The 17,521-nt window shown below is 40.7% G+C and overlaps 2 protein-coding genes across 2 annotated transcripts in view; both read left to right on the plus strand.

Annotated features, from left to right (window-relative positions):
* Window positions 1–1,757: 1,757 nt before the first annotated feature.
* Window positions 1,758–2,489, plus strand: LOC129089422 (late histone H2A.2.2-like). Its single transcript, XM_054596872.1, has 2 exons — window positions 1,758–1,820; window positions 2,032–2,489. The coding sequence occupies exon 2, from the start codon at window positions 2,039–2,041 to the stop codon at window positions 2,453–2,455; it is 417 nt and encodes a 138-aa protein (XP_054452847.1). The 5' UTR covers window positions 1,758–1,820; window positions 2,032–2,038; the 3' UTR covers window positions 2,456–2,489.
* Window positions 2,490–4,607: 2,118 nt separating this feature from the next.
* Window positions 4,608–17,521, plus strand: part of ppp1r37 (protein phosphatase 1, regulatory subunit 37) — a 40,878-nt gene continuing 27,964 nt past the window's right edge. The window contains exon 1 of the mRNA XM_054596847.1: window positions 4,608–5,620. Within this exon, the coding sequence (XP_054452822.1) occupies window positions 4,867–5,620 (754 nt within the window). The 5' untranslated portion in view covers window positions 4,608–4,866. The remainder of the gene's footprint in view (window positions 5,621–17,521) is intronic.

A 17,521-nucleotide genomic window follows, 5' to 3' on the forward strand; every position in this document is an offset into this window, starting at 1 on the left:
ACAAACACAGTCAAGCACCTTATCATAAAGTGAAGGATCATGACACCATTAAATGTGGTTTTATAAATGCTCCTTTATTAATAATATGAAATTTAAGTTAAAAAAAAACAATCAAGACAACCTGAACAAGCTATAGGTTAAATCTGAGGTCTGTGCTGCCATCTGCTGTCGATATGTCTTAGCACATTATGAGATGAAATTCATTAATACGGGTGGAATAGATGACAGGCTATTGTCTGTTTCATGTTTAAAAGAATATATGTTTTATGAGCAGCCTGCCCGGATGCATGTGTTTATGAAAGGAGTATAATGAAGAATATACAAACATTTTATTTAAGGTATTTTCACAGTGAGGACTAGTTCAAAAGTGAACATTAACTACTTGTCTACACAGGTAGAAAATGTAACTGCTTCCAATTGACATTTGTCCCACACTGTGCATGCAAAACACTTTTGCACCAGAAAATTACTATGTTTCTTTTTATTACTAAAGGAGCTATTGTAACTGCTGTGCTCACTTCAGCACACTGTTGAAACAGAGTAAAGAGTTGTGGGTTTTTAAGACAGACATTCAAAATATCAAACAGCTTTTTGTCCAATAGTTTTCTTTTCCTCACACACATATTATACTTTAATAAAGTAACAAACTATATTAGTAATAAAAGGAAAAGTGCTAAATATGCAGTCAAATGTCTGTATGTTAAATATTACATTTGATTATTTGTTTTTGGCTCTGAAAGGTTGTAGAGGGGAAGTATAAAGTAGCATTAAAAAATACTACCAAAAAGCACCTCAGAAATGTTCTCAGTTACATGCCACCACTGCCTATTACTCATACAAATCTTGCTAAATTTTTTCTAATCTAACCCGCAGCAATTTTGGAGCTCTATTTTGAGATTGATTTGGAGGTTGCACTGTCAAAATTGCAATCAGGGCCGTTGCAATTTATTCTTCTCTCTCCACTTTCCCTTTTATAAAAAGTGTTTCTCCACTAAATTAAACATATATCATCAGTATGTTCAGGTAATCGTGCCAGCAGTGTATAAATCTTAAAGTGACAAAGGATACTTTTTGTCCAGTTATTATGATCTTTTCATGCAGGTGTTTGGTTTTTGGACTTTTCTACAGGAAAATGTGTGCTTGTGCAGAAAAAGCACAACTTACTCCTTTGCATCAAGAAACAATAGTATCCACCTGCAGTGTAACTCGGTTAAATGTATGGGAGAGATATCAAACAGTTTTGCAATTGTAGGCTGTTCTTCTTTGTTTCTTAATAGCGGTTGGCATCCAAACATTTGCATTACCACAAACTACTTTTTAAACTTCAACTTCCGACTACTCTGACATAAATTCTCTCTACTTTCCAGGTGTTTGGGAGGCAAACGTTTCTCTCAACTGCTACTGCACACCTTCTCCCAGAACTCACACTAGCTGCATCTATAATAATGTCAATTTTCTAAGATGTCCTTTCTACTCCAGCAGTAAAGTAAATTACCATGGCAAAAAAGGCCAAAACCTTCACCTGATCTGACCTGAGCGAATTGTCCTTCTTGTCTCACACAATATATTGGTCTACCTACTTCCTCGTTCTTATGTCTTTTCTCAGATCTAACACTGATTATTTATGTCTCCTTTGATAGCCTTTAAGACTGCACAATTCCCTTTGCAAAGAAGTCTTTGGTTATTTCAACATCCATTCTCATGTAGCAGAGGAGCCAGGTGTCAGCAATCAACAAATTACTGCCTGACTCATATAAAAGCAGCATTCTTTGTTTCAGTGTTTAGCTGCTGTCGCAACTGGAAGGAAGTGCAGAATACTGGTGAGTGTTTGTTAAGTTTGATGTGGGTTTACTGCAAGAGCAATGAGTTTATTGTTTCTTATATTGTGTTTTATAAGACAGTGTTTGCTCTGATGTTGAAACATGACCCCTAATTCTGTAGGCCTTAATTTAAAACCCAACAGCTGTTTTAATGATTCTCTTCTCTAGTTGGAGAATCAAATATATTAAATTGATTTATTTCTTTTTTCAGATTAAAGATGTCTGGCCGTGGAAAGAAAGCTGCACCCAAACCAAAATCTCATGTATCCCGGTCTGCCAGAGCAGGGATCACTTTCCCAGTGGGCCGTATCCACAGGTTTCTAAAGAAGGGCCACTACGCCGAACGAGTTGGCAACGGCGCAGCAGTATACTTCGGAGCCGTCCTGGAGTATCTCTGCGCAGAAATCCTGGAGCTGGCAGGAAATGCCTGTCGTGACAACAAGAAGCACCGCATCGCTCCTCGCCACATCTTGTTGGCAGTGAAAAATGACGAAGAGCTCAACAGACTGCTGGCAGGGGTCACGATCTCGGAAGGTGGCGTCATCCCGAATATCCAGGCAAGCCTTCTTCCCAAGAAGACTAAGGTGTCTAAGGATGACAGCCCAGCCAAAGATGTTGAGTCCCAAGAGTTTTAATTGTGAATGTACAAGTTTTTGCAAATGTTATATATTAAAGTTATTTTTTTTAAACTGTGCTTTTATTATTTCTTTACACTTGTTGAGCAAGCAGAAGTCTGGGGAAAATTGTCAACCAATGAGTGGGACTAGCAAAGGAAGTGTGCTTTATTTTCATCTTTGTGTAGCTGAGGAACTTTCTTTGTTTTTTGAGGAATCTAGTGAATCTTGCTCCAGTGGCCCTACTGTCTTAAATATCAACTTGCAGACAGTGCACAAGGCCATTGAAGTTGCCATTGATGCAGTTTTACTTTTTGGCCCTTGCTCCAATGATCTGTGCTGAAATCTTGATCAAAATGTTACCCTTGTGAAGACCTTCTGTTGGCAGTAAGGAATGACTGGCAACTTGAACTGTTGGAAGATTTTGTGCAGGCCAACATTTTCGTTGCTTTTCAGAGAAGAGGTGGCTTACCGCAAACATTTTTAATTGTTAATCTCTGAATTATAATTTTGTTGGGTAACTGCTACAAAATTCCTGCTCCCAATTACATTATTGGAAATCTGGAACAAAGGTTGATCTGGCAAGGCGGTTTGGGAACTTCCTTGTACCTCGCAAATGGTTGCCCGTGTGTGGTTTTAATAAAACTACCTCAGACACATTTCACACCAGATAGCCTTAAAACATTTGACGCCCTGTGCCCCATCTAAAGTCAGGATTTGAACAAGTTTTGTCAAAAGACTGTACCGAAACAACCGGAAGGAGAAGTTTGGGAATAATTACCATAAAATGAAATGCCACAGAAACTTGTACGGCAGTAAGATTCGTGTATGTTTAATATTCTTGACCTTTTATTTCACTGCGTTCATTGAATTATAAGATGGCTCAAACAGAAAAAATATCAATCAGATAATTTGGGATATTTTTTAACATTTGTCTATACAGTACCAGTCAAAAGTTTGGACACACCTTCTCATTCAACTACTTTGAAGAATCTAAAATATAAAACATATTCTGGTTTGTTGAGCATTTGTTTGTTTTCCACATAATTCCATATGTGTTCCTTCATAATTTGGATGTCTTCAATATTAATCTACAATGTGGAAAAAAATAAAAATAAAGAAAAACCATTGAATGAGAAGGTGTGTCCAAACTTTTGACTGGTGTGTGGCAATTATATTTTTGGAGTGAAATAATTACAATAAAAGTAACCAACCCTGTTAGAACTATTTTGTAAACTAATTCCTCCCCCCAAAAACAATGTTTAAATGTCTTATTTATATGTTTTTAAGCAACCGTCTGTAACAGTGCGTCTGTTGAACGTGCCCCCGTGGGTCACGACGTGCTGACGTCAGACGTGTGAACAACAAACAGTTGTTGGACTTCAACAAGCTAGCGAGTGGAAACGCTGCACAAAAACAGGTTCAACGTACTTCTCCCCGGATAGAGAAACACCTACGAAACCCGTGCGGTCGGAAAATCTTTTCATAATCTCGTCGCAATTAGCACCGTGTGTACCGGGGCAGGTGTAGCCCTGCGCCGCGGTTATTACAGCCACTGAGACATGATCACTGCGCGGAGTGTGACGCCTGTTTTTTTCTGGCTGCCGCTGGTCGACGGCTGTGATGCGAGCCGAGCAACACGACAGAGGGTGAGACGGGTACAGAAACGTGTGTGTGTGTGTATATATATATAAATATATATATCTGTGTTGGCAGAGAAGAATGGACTTTGTCGGGGAGAAACGCACGGGCTCACGTAGAGAAGCGGGCACGCGACCACACACGGGCCTGCACGTCATCGTCGGGGAACAACTTTAGCACCCGAGCTAACACTAGCCTCACGTTGATGCGGATCGGTCGGGCTGTTGTGTCTCTGCTGAGGACCGCTCGCCTCGGTCCGCCGCCCTGCTCTTCTTGAGGACCGTCGGTGATGTGCTGACGACGGGGCGCGACGGGAGCCGACAGACATCGTGAGGTGGTTTGTCTGTCCTTCAACAAAGTTGCCTGGTTTTGGCACAAGGATCATTACTGGGATCTGTTTCACTCAAACGTCACGTGTTTCTTGTAGTGATATTTGTGTGAAACTGCACTTTAATTAGCTGGTTGTTTTTTTTTTTGTTTTTTTTTAATGATGCACCAAAGTCACCTGTGATTTTTTTTTTTTTTTTTTTTTTTTTTTTTTTTGGGGGGGTGGGGGTTGTGAAAAGTATTATTTAATTCACACCAAATACATAAAACTAGTTAAAATATAGGTATAATTTTCCCAATTGCACTTCAATATAATTTGGTCAATAAAGGCCCAGGATAAGGTTGTTGTGGGACAAAGGCAAGAGACAGGCTTATCCGTGTCAGTTGGTTCCTAGTTACTGTTTAACCTAACACCCAGGCTGTCTGGCACAGTTACAATCTTGAGTTTCACTGGAAATGAAAACATGAATATCGAAGAGCAGTGTCTAGATTTGTGCAATGTCAAGACCAAAAACAATGTGGACGATGATCACAACACTACCAACAACACAGAAGGGGTCACCCCCCGGATCTCTGAACTGATGACGGACAGTAACACGGAAAAACAAAACATTGTTCCCACAGAGGCCTCCGAAACGTACCTTATGCCTCAGCTCACTGACAACCTTCAAGCGGTTGAGGAGGACAACCACCAGGCACAGGACACACTGGAAATTGATGAGGTCAATGGAAATAGAAAGAGCACGGATCAAGACACCCCTGCGGTAGTGAATCCCACTGACTTGATCTTTTCTAATGATGAGCAGCACAAGGGTGATATTGGGGTGGAGAAAATGAAGGAAGATAAGGACGCTGACCCCGCTATGTTTGTTGTGGAGGAAGAGGATGATGGTGGGGACATGGACATAGGTGTGGATCTGAGTCTCGATGAGAGTGGTGTGTTGGAGGCGGAATCGACAAATGATGCAGCATTCGTGGACAATACTTTAGACTCGGAGACCACGTCTCAGGATGTCCCAACTGGCAGCACGGGAGATAACCCGTCGGCTGCCACCCAGACCAGCAGCACAGAAGCCTCGGCCACGGACCAAGCTGGACTGTACCCTTCTGTGGAGGAGGGGGATGATCAACACAAACCAAGTGGCAAACGGGTGACGTTTCCCTCAGATGAGGATATTATCTCTGGAGCAGTGGAGCCCAAGGATCCCTGGAGACATGGTAATACTGTGTTTCTGTTTCTGCACGCCTGTATGTGTGAATTACTTTCTATTTATTCTACTTGTCTATAGTGCCTGTATGAACATGTCACTTGGACATTGTTTGCCAGGATTAATTCTCCAGTCTTTAAACAGCATATTTCTCCAGCTCCATATCTAATTCAGATTGGGTTATGTGACCTGACATGGTCCATATTCTATGTGTAGTCGTTAAAAAGGTGATTGGTGGATGTGTGTTGACACTGATTCATGAGAGGTAAGTTGATGTACGTTGTTTTTTTTAGGAATATTCTTTTGTGTTTACTTGTCATCTCTTGCACGATCACACTACAGTGCAATAAGTGCAGTTCTTTTCTTACTTTAAATAGTTAAATAATTATAATTATAGCTTAGTCTAGCTGTACTTCCCCAGCAGCCAAATTACACCTATGTATCTTAATAAAGGCCCAGGCCTCTGCTCTATTCCATAGTATGAGTGGATCCCACCACTCCTTGAGGTGTGCCTTTTTATTCTGTCGGATCCTGTTTGTTCAGTGAGAAAATGTCAAAAGGAAGCTCATGCAGGATATGGCGCTGCCTTTTGTTGTGTAGAGATAAAGTACCCAATCTTAAAAAGTGCAGCAAAATTAAAAGCTACTTTTTCACCATCTTCCATGTAATAATAAGCCTATATTTTACAATAAATGCTATATGTTTAAGTAAAAACTTTTTGATCCCCAGGAGGTGAATTTAGCACCACAGCAGCACATAGACAATAGATAATATATATTTTTTATCTGTTTTTTTCTGTCTAATTCCTCTTATTAAAAGTTATAATGCTTTAGTATACAGTTGTTTCATGTTTAATTCATTTTTAAAAAATTTTTTTATCAACTTGCAAATCTTGAATGATCTGACCGTGACTCGCACGCACCGCCATCTGTTGTGGAGTTGGGCTTCATTGCATAAACTGACCTACAGTCATAGTGTGACAACTGGCGTTTGCTCACAGTACTGTGACGGAAGTCAACATAGTTACACAGATTACAATCAGAGAGGATGCCAAATCTGTTTATCTGGACTAGGCTTTATACTTTCACCCTTACAGTTTATTTTGGACCTGTGTGGTTTTGAGGGGAAGCCAGTGACAGTACAGTTTTGTTTTGTTTTGTTGTGGTGTATAAAGCCAAAAATGTAGGCCAGGACAAATCAAGGGTCAGTGATGGGAGATCTCCAGTTGGGGGAGGGTGAGTAGAAAATAAACAAAACTGCCTCATGTTCAGCTAAATATGAATTGTTCTACTAACACCCCTGCAATTAGTCAGATGGCCATTTAGAAAGACATTTTTGTTTTTCCCCCCCATTTGTGCTCACACATGTAGCTGCATGGTACTCTGATTTATATTCTTCCAACTCAAAATAATGTACCTTGTTGCATCCATGAACCTCACTGCTTGTCACATAATGCTGTTGCTGTTCCAAATGTTTCTGTATACATTTTCAGTGCACATGCCAGTGCACATGCCAGGTAGTAAATTGGACATGAAATATCACCAGCCAAACTCCACGGGGACACAGTACAACCAAGTTAACCAAGGTTTCTTATGAAAACAGACAGACAAGTATCTAAAGGACCAATGATCTGTGGCTCAGATTAATTATCACAGTACACTTATCATGTAGTTTATTTAAATTCCAAAGGTTGAACTGATTGTGCGGTTGATATGGAGGCAGACAGACAGTTGATGGCAGTGAAGTTATCACATGGTACAGTGTGTTCAGAAGGTAATGTGGGCAGAGGTGATTATATCATGGTACATTTATTAGAACAATTTAAAGTCCAATCGATCATCGGACAATCCGACGATACAATCATTTGAATTCCAGAAACTCAAACTCTCAAAATTGTATCCAACTACTGGACATTACTGGCCATGTTATCCTTATGCACAATCTGCATTTGCATTTGTTCATATATTTATCTTAAATTTTGATTTGATAAAATCCACAATAATCATTATTCTTGCACTGTTTTTACTTTGTAACTTATTTTTAATCACTTTACATTTGCATTACCTTCATTAGCAGATACTCTATTATATTAAAACTCTCTGTAGTAGTTCTGGTGGGTAGGCCATCACTTCACTGCCGTGTTTTTATTCTTATGTTTTTATTCCTGTGTGTATCGGTGTTTTGTCGCATGAGCTAGGATGCCTAAATTCCCCTCTGGATCGATTAAAGTATCGATACAATGTTTATACTATGTTTTTAGACCTTTTTAATACATATCTTCATTCTCAATTGCTTCCAGACCTCTGAATTTTCAACAACTCAAATAGACCTTTGGTTGTTTGTTAACAGCAAATCTTGGATTTAAACAACTCTCTAGGTGAGTTTAAAAACGTCACCATTCCGTAGAAGATGGATGCTTTTAAAAGCCCATTAGACAACAAAAACACTTAAGTTTGTGATAGCAGGATTTTACAACCATGGAAAGTTATGGCAACAACTATTTTTATCATTCATCACAACCATTTTGAGATGAAGTACAACATTCAAGTTACTGATTCTTTTTCTACAGTTCAATTTTTCAGGGAAAAGTGTCACTGTTTTGACGCTGACCGTTTGAATGGGCTACTGTGTCATTTAAAAGCTAACAGCACATACAAGTTTATAAGTTAGGAAAACAGGTGGTCAACCCCTTTTTAGATAATTAGATAATCATATTTAATAACCGACGAAGCCTGATGATTACTATAGGCACATTTGCTTAATAACCTGACTGCTCTACCAGTTAGTCAAAGGTGAACTCCCTTAACCTTTAGGTTCACCTAGATATCTTTTCCTTTGTCCTGCTTCTGCCGTCTATCTTTAGGACAAAGCTCACATGTGGGACCTGCTATTTGAATGTGTGTGTGTATGTCTGTGTTTCTGAGGCAAAGTCCAAAAATGAAATGTATCTCAACCTCCACTCCAAGGCCCTTCATGTTTTGTTAGGAGCACTATGCCGCAATAGCTCCATGATCCATCCAGACCCTTTATCTGCAGATCTAGTGTCGGGTTCTCTTGGGTCCCTGTCTTATGTCATCTGTCAGAAACAGAACAGTGAGCTCAGAGCCTGGAGCTCTATCCATGCACACCATGAGTTACTGCTAAGAGCAGAGGGAACAGTTTGTGAGATGGGTATTGAATGTTCGCAAACCAACATATATTTGGTTAATAGCGGTCACGAAATGAGCCCCTGACATGAAAGCTGCGGTTCAAAATGAACACCTGAGATTAAAGAGGGAACCGAGTCGGGGGAGCAATAGCAGCCGGATGGGGAGTTAGATTTCCATTTCTTCCTTGGCACTCATTTTTCCAGAATTGATTTCCAGTTTTGTGGCATCCTCTAGCATACAATGTGGAGGCTAGAGTTTACACTCAAAAGACCCGTCATATTGTACTCGAGAGTTACATTTTATCGACAGTTGTAAAATATGTCCATGTCATCTTGCTCTGAGTTAGATCATATCTTTCCTAGAACTCTTTTTTTTTTCTTTCTCCCTGTTGAGACTTGAGGGGCGCCTGTTCCTTCCCACCAGGTCTGGGCAAACACTACATCATATCCTGAGATTCCTGAACTTCCCAACATGCTGCGTTGCTTCCCCTGCTCCCTTCACTTCTCTTCCCCTATTTCTCCTCCTTCCTGGCGGGTCAAAGAACAGCAAAGCATGCGGGTGCAAAAGCAGTAGATCCTACTGGAAGCATGGCATAGTATATTTTATTTAATCAGACTAATAAGCCACTGCAAACACTCTTCAATGCAGAGAAAGTGTGTGTGTGTGTTGAGTTAAATGTTGTTTTTTACGGCAGCCGTAGAGAACAAAAGAGCATGGTAGAGTACTTTAACGTGGTTGTAATACACCTTTTGTACAAATGTGTTGAAGCCTAATACTTGCAGTGCAGACAATTAATTCACATTGATGACTGGTTATCCTGCAGGCAGCCAAGCTGTTTGGCCTACGTGCAGCTCCGTCTCATGTCCTCAGACCCAAGGCCCACTTGGCACCAGGTTATTAGAGGCTCTGTGACCCATGAAATGTTATGTGTTGTGGCTGTGGACCAAGTTACATAGTGATAAGCAAAGCTTTCAGGTTACAGAATGGACAAAGGCTTTGAAAACCTAGAAGTTGGATTATTTCACGCTAGAGGCACGTCAGTACTGGACTTTCTGGGCCAAAGCCAATTGAGGAAAAAAGTCCTGATTAACTTTTCTGAGGTCCTCGATAAATGGACAAAGTGTTGAGAGCACTGTTAATCCTCTGACACACCTTTACATACTATTTTAAAAACAACATGGCTTCAAATATTTGAGTGTTAAAAATCCGCCAAATTAGCATGGTCAAATGTTAGTTGATAACGCCATTTTTCGAATAGATGTCATCAAAATCCTATGTCCCTTTGAAAACATCTAAAGAAACAAAGTTCACACTATTACTGAGGCAAAGAATGCATGGAAATAGAAATCGTTTGAGGATAACAAAGCTGATGACTATGGTTTAGTTTTTGAAATGAATGAAAACCGCTTGGGAACATTGCAGAAAGAAATGCACCAATTGATTGAACACTGGTTGAAACTGTCTTATTGTAAGCTGATCGGACATTGACCGGGGGGTTTATGCGACTATCATCTTGTCTTAAAAAAAAAAAGCTACTTGTTGGCTTCTGGAAACAAGTGATGATTTTTCATCCTGTTCAAATGTCTGAGTGGGATTTTCTGTCCTTGTCAAACAGTAATTTATACTCTTATCACTCCTAAGGAGGCTGGTAGTGAAAAATGTTGCATACACATTGCCCAAATTGCCCCCTCATTTATAAACTGGAGCATACAACTGTTGTTTGCTCATGTCACTCTCCATCTGGACTGGCACCCTCTCTTTTTCAGACACAGGCCTGGTTTCATGTGGGAGACAGTTTAAAATGGCTGCTCTGTTTTTTTCGTTTTTTTGACAATCAACATAGTTCAACATGACAAGACACAAGCTGCTGTTGATGCACACTTACTTCTTACTGTTTTCAGTATTGTGCAAATAGCCCTAAAACACCATGTTGTCTTAGAGCAGTGATGTGAAATATGGGGGAGGTATTGTCATTTTTTTCCAGATTCCGCCTCAGTCTAACCGGAGCGCTGTCTGTTAATTATTGATCTGCACACGGCCACTTGGAATCGATTCCAGAGTGTTTGCATAATTACTCTCCTGCAAAGTCTGAATGTTTCCTGAGCCACATTATTAGAAGCCATCACTTTGTTCACTTTTAACCCGCTGCCCTCGTACAGACCAATGCTTATGCAGTGTGATCAGTAGTTTAAACCCTTTGGTTGATCTGTTCCTCTCTCTTCTAAAATGCAAACATCTCTCTCTCTTTATGTTTACCCACTGCCACCGTCTTGTCATCCTGCCTGGTGGTAGAGGCACACTGTGGCAGTAGCCCAATCCTCTCCGCCCCACCTCTGAACAGCCAGGCAGCTTACTGTCATGTGCGAATGACGCTGCTGTCACCATCCAACGCATAGCCGTGTGAAATGGCAGGAATGGTACTGGAGACAGGCCGAGGGGGGCTATTTTGAACACTGGCACTTGCATGTTAAGTAGGAGTGGGCGATTTGGTGTTCCACCCACAACATACTCACATCTATCTCTGGAAGTTTGCCCACAGACTTGTGATACATTGTGGTGTATTTTGAAATCCCAACCACTGCAAAATTTAAGTGATTTTCCTGTTTTATTTCTTTAGACTACGTCCATACTATGCCAGCTTAATCACAAAATGATGTTTATGTAACAGGAAAATGACTAAACAAAACTTTTTTCTCTGCCTCGTTTATGCATGTTGGTAGACTAAACAACAGTCTCTGACCTCTCTTATTTCCGAAAATTCAGTTTTCCTCTTCCGAGCTTAAAAAGCCAGTCTGTGCTATCAGATTCATCCACGATGGAGACCGTGTTCTAAAAGCACATATTTTTGGCTGCATAAAACACAAGGTGTGTATCAAAAGATAAAACGGATTCAGATTATCATTTTTTATCCCATAGAGCAGGGGTCTCAAACTCGCGGGCCAATTGCGGCCCGCTAGACGATATTTTGTGGCCCCCACCTTAATATGAAAGTTTAATGTTAGTGCGGCCCGCGAGTTTTATATGAATGGCACTTTACAGTGTTGTGTGCGGAGCTGAACGAACCTACCAATCACGGTGGGGTATATGGCTCTCGGGGGCGGGACATCGACCGGGCTTGATGCAAGCAGAGAAACATTTCTCAATGAGTGACAGTTACAGGAGCGTTGCCATGGAGAGTTTTCTTCCGTGCCTGGCTGGCTGCCTCGTTTCTATGAGGCAAACGCGGACATTCGTCCCAGCGTGCTGCGTTCACAACACCTCCAAAAAAAAGTTTTTTAAGTTGCTGCCCAGCGGGACATTATACGTATATATGTCTCTCTCTGACAAAATAAATCAAAGTGATGCGTACGCGCGAGATAAAAGAAAAGTAAGAAAATAATGTAGCCTAATGTGGTCTGCAGTCACATACCGACACCTGTCCGTCGGCAATAACAGTCCCCGATAAAGCAGAAGAGCTGCTGAGTTTGTGTCCAATGCACGGCCGCACCACAGCCAAGGATATATTTCAGGAGCTGTGCGAACAGACTGGTGGGCATTACCACGGATGGAGCCCCGTCTATGACCGACTGGTAGCGCTGGTTCAAAGAAAGTTAGAGGAAAATGCAGATCCAGCAGTCGTTCTGCACTGCATCGTACACCAACAGGCACTGTGCAGCATGTCATGTCTGTTGTCCTGAGATGTATCAGTTACATCAGGTCCAGGAGTTTACAGCACCGCCAGTTCAGGGCCTTTTTACAACATATGGTGATGTACTTTACTTTAGTAAAAGTACATAATTTAGTAGTGTCCTGAAGAGATTTTTTGACTTAAGAGCAGAAGTGAAGAAATTCATGGAAGATGACAGAATGGATGTTCCTGAACCTGATGATCCAGGGTGGGTTATGGACCTTGCATTCCTAGTGGACTTAACACAGGAGCTGAACATCCTTAACCTGAAGCTCCAGGGCCCTGGTCAGCTTATCACTGCAGCTTATGAAAATGTGAAAGCCTTCTCCGCTAAACTGAAATTGTGGAAAACTCAGCTTTCTGTAAAATATCTCAGCCATTTCACAACATGCAGGTCTCTCGTGGAGGAGGGCACAGCCTTCAGTGGTGGTGAATATGCCTGTGCTAGTGAAAACCTTCTGCAGGAGTTTGATCAGCGTTTTGCTGACTTCAAGGCACGCTGTGACACTTTCCAGCTGTTTGCTGACCCCTTCTCAGCTGATGTGGAGAGTGTCCCAAGTATGTTGCAAATGGAACTTATTGACTTGCAGTGCAACAGCGATCTAAAAGCTAAATTCAGAGAGGCACAGGGAAAAGCAGACATGACTGGACAATTCATGAGAGAATTACTTCCATCCTTCCCTGAGCTGTCAAAAATGTTCAGTCGGGTAATGTGCCTTTTTGGAAGCACGTATCTGTGTGAAAAACTTTTCTTGACTATGAACTTTAATAAATGCAAGTACTTAGTGATGCCCATGTTGAAGCTGTACTCAGAGTTTCTACTGTAACCTTGATCAGGGCAAATGTTGCTCAGCTGTGTGAGCAGAAGCGCTGCCAGGTCTCTGGCAAGAAATAGAATAAAGCACAAATGTATTCAGGGATTGTATGTGTTGGTTCAGTGCAATGTTTCAATAAGTTATTAAAAACATGGAAATAAAAAAGTAAATTTTCAAAAATATTGCGCTTTCTTGTAGTGCTTGAACGTTGAAGTGGCCCTCCTATGAGACGACAATACCAGCAGTGGCCCCAAGCCAAATTGAGTTTGAGACCCCTGCCATAGAGTATGAATCGATCATAGTTGAAGGACTACATGATTTAGAATTTTCTCCATCCATGCTTAAGAAACTTTATCTGATAATGCATGTCAAACTAATAAATGAGCTACTGACCCACAGACTGAAATGGTCTCCGTCACCAGGACAACAAATCACACCCGACGTCATCCTTCAGCTAAAACACGGTGGATTATTGGACACCTGGCCTCCATTTGTCTTCTATATTGGAGCACCTTTTTTGAACTGCTTGCTGGGAATAATTTCCTCTTTAAAGCATGTAGCCTGTCAACACTGGTTTCTCTTTGGTAACCTTTCCTTACAGACATTTAACCTGATAAATGTTGTCTAAATGATCAATTCAAGGTCACTTTTCAGACACCTCACACTTTCTATCATTTCAGTATTTAGCTTTCCCTCCTCTCAGTATGCTAATCCTTCCAAAGGATTGGTTGTCCGCTGTCTAAGAGTAGTATTAGCTGCTACATAACAATTTGTCGAAGAATGAACTAGGTCAGTCAACAGGCTGACTGTCTTTTCAGACCACAGTTTTTCTCTCTTAGGTTGTTGTTGTTATGCAACTACTATTCTGTGCTGAGACCGCTGCTGTCTATGCAGCCCCAGATGTGTGCAGACAGAAGGTCAGGTGTTTATCTGCAGTAGCTTGACTGAGGCTGGTACAGTCTTCACCACATTTCCAGTCACTGCCAACGTTTTTCGTAGCCCTCCACATACAGATTGTGCTGTATCGTTTTTAGCTAGTGAAGCCAGACTGTGCATACTAGTGTGAACGGAAGAAATTCAAGACATTATGCCAGTTGTTCCTTTTTTTTCATTGAAATTCTCTTTTTTGCCAAGTCTTTCGGTCATCAGTCTGTCTTTCTCTGCAGATAGTGTTGCGTCTTCCTCTGCACACATGCAAACACTTGTCTTTGCTTGTTTCCCGTTTGGTGATGGAGTGAGGGCAGAAAGAGCATTACTTGAAGACTGTGTGTTTGCACTTTGTTTCTTGTCAGCTAGACAAAGAATAAGAGTGAGTGATGAAGACACAAATATGGCAAGGCTGAGGAGGATAATCAGACTGCACTCAAATGCCCTTTTCAACAATTTTAGATGTAATGTAGTTTACTGAGCGGTTCAACACAAAACTAAATTGGACTACAACAAAGCTGCGTCAAACTGCGACTTCCTGGTCGTGCAAAATTATCTTTTGCATTTACAAACGTCTGTTTGGTAGGTGAGGTGCCAGCTTGTTTTCACTACCTTTTTGAAAATAATAATCAGATGTTTTTACAAAGCCCTAAAGGTTTGGCTTCAACATCAAGTGCTCTCAAATAACTTAATAAGAAAATAGTTAGAGCCCACCCCTTGCATGTTTCTTTTAGATATTTTCCAAAAAAGTCTGAAAGCAGTGGAAAAGTCTTTTCAGAGATTTCGAGAAGGGGAGGTGTCCTTTTTGCCCAATTTCTTTGTGACTTTCCAGAATAAGCTACAATGCTGCTTTATGCATAATCTGCCCAGGTGTGCATTGGTATAAAAAAAATAGTCAGAGCTCAAAGTCTTTCACAAACTCTTCACAATCCAAACAATCCGACTTCCTCCCCCTTGTTTTTTAACTAAACCATACACACACACACACACACACACACACACACACACACACACACACACACACACACACACACACACACACACACACACACACTAGGAAATGCCACAACTTGTGCACTAGGATTTAATGCCGGGAAACTGGATGCCAGGGAATTAACTACTTCAAAAGAAATATACTAAAACAAGAAAAACTAATTACGCTCTAGTCATAAAGCAAAAAAGCTGAAGATATAGTTTTGACTATAGAAATATGTAAATACTTTACAAGTGGCTGCTGTCAGCAGACCGCGGTGCAGCTGCGCTCCTTGGACTGCAGGATATGTAGAATATAGAATCCATCTCCGCTTAATAAAATGACTTTCAAGCTGCACGCAAACTTAATGTTATCAATCAATTTGTTTGTCACATTAAATCGTACAAGGTTCAACTCCAGTGAAACGCAATCCCATCAGCTCCTTTAACTTCTGCATAAGAGATGCGAGGATCGCATTTATATTCACTGGATCGGGTGTGTTGGGTCATAAAAATTACCATTCTGATTATAGCGGATGGGCTTTGGGGTGGAAAATATTATACATCATTAAAAAGGATTATATGAATTATGACACCCTCTCTAACATAGCAGAGCAGTGCTGCTGCTGAGCGACAGTGCACATCTACGCTTGAGAAAGAGAGGCATATCGATTATTTCAGTATCTAAAGGTTGAGTTCTGTGTTCTTTCTGTCAAGTTTAATTCCTTATTCGTGGTAAGCACCCACCGCCTCCTTCTCTGCCACCGGAGTGTTGTGTTGTGTACCAGCTCTCCACGATCCAGCTCAGTCTCTGCAAAACATAGGAAACCACAGCTCATTTTTAATGTTGGGGTTCTTTGGCCCGATTAGTTTTTTAATATCACCAAATAATACACTAAAGCGGCAGGTTTTGAACTCTCAACCTGCTCTTATTCCCAGGAATATGCTCCGGGGACAGGAAAGTCTCATTTTAGGGAAAAATATTAATCTCTACCTTTTTTACATTCAAAATTGTATTTCCGATGGCCTGTTTTGCTGCAGTATTATGCATTTAGCAGTTCCTTGACCTACCTTCAAAGGTAGCGTAAACATTTACGATGGAGCAAGAAGTAAACGTTCTGTTTCATGTCCCATATAAAGCTTTTTATGGTGATGGTAACAGTTAAAGGAACATTCATACAACCGTTAACTCATATGTCCCAGTAAGACTAGCACAAACTGAGTCTGGGCCTAAAGCCCACTCTACCACTGCGGGTCGAGCTCTTCTGACCTTTTGTGGGTGGTGGTAGAGGCTTTGAGTGCAACAGTGTTATGCTGTGCAGCTCCAAAGGAGAGGAGAAGTCTTGTATTTTTAGATGCGTTTAGTAATGGCAAATTATTTTTAATGAGTTGTCATACTTTCATTGCAATGGCTTGTTTGCCAGTGATAATTCAAATAAAAATGAATGATACTAAGTTACATTCGTTTGATTAGTGGATGGGAGAAATTGGCAGTTAGGTGGCATTATTAAAAGTAACTTAAAATGATTAACTTAATTAAATGTATAGCTGACTTGAATTCTTCGTAGCTTTGACCTTCGAAATGGTAATTGAAGTTCAAATCGGTATTGGAAAGCATAATATTTGTTATTTTATTATATGCTGTGCACTACCCCAAAAAATCCCAAATAGCCCATGAAATAAGGAATATTAATCTCATATTATTCATTATGCATCAACATTGGTTATTCTGAGTTGTGCACTGAAAGGCATCGCAATAGATTTGATAAAGATTTTTCACAATTAAGAGGTGGCAAATGTAGCAGCTTCTAAGTAACGTCGTCCTATTGGCCTCAGGTATGTCGTTTTGCAGCTGTTGCTCTGATGCCTGCCATTGTTCAAATAAAATGGCATGTTACATTTTCACTCAAAACCTTGACCTCACCTTGTGCTTCATAGCTCCAGTGTAATTAAGGTGTGGAAGTGACATAGCAGGTTTCAGGTGAGCGCTCCAATCCAATGCCTAACTGTAAAAACAATTCTTCAAAAAGCTTTGACATACTGTAAGTAAAGCTCTATCCTCTCACCATATGTGCCTGTACTTGTTGCAGCTCTGCCGGTTGTTCATCTCACGTAATCCATTTATGGCAGGTATACCTCCCTCGTTGCCTGCAGTTTTTCCTCGCCCCAAGATACCAATCCAGCTGGCTGTGTATTGAAGCCCAGATGCAACAGAGCCTTAGTTTGTTAAATGTGTTAAATACATACATGGTTTATTGAAGAATTTAGGAGTGGTAAATCTGCTTTCCCACATTTGGTAAATTCATAATGCACTTAAAACCAAATACTACCAGATTGATTTTCAGATAGTGACAGGACTACCTACATTTGATTGCATTGAT

This window comes from Anoplopoma fimbria, chromosome 1, assembly GCF_027596085.1.
Source record: "Anoplopoma fimbria isolate UVic2021 breed Golden Eagle Sablefish chromosome 1, Afim_UVic_2022, whole genome shotgun sequence".
NCBI lineage: Eukaryota > Metazoa > Chordata > Actinopteri > Perciformes > Anoplopomatidae > Anoplopoma > Anoplopoma fimbria.

Excerpts from the sequence above, each read along its gene's own strand:
- LOC129089422 (XM_054596872.1), top strand. The coding sequence starts at position 2,039 with ATGTCTGGCCGTGGAAAGAAAGCTGCACCCAAACCAAAATCTCATGTA.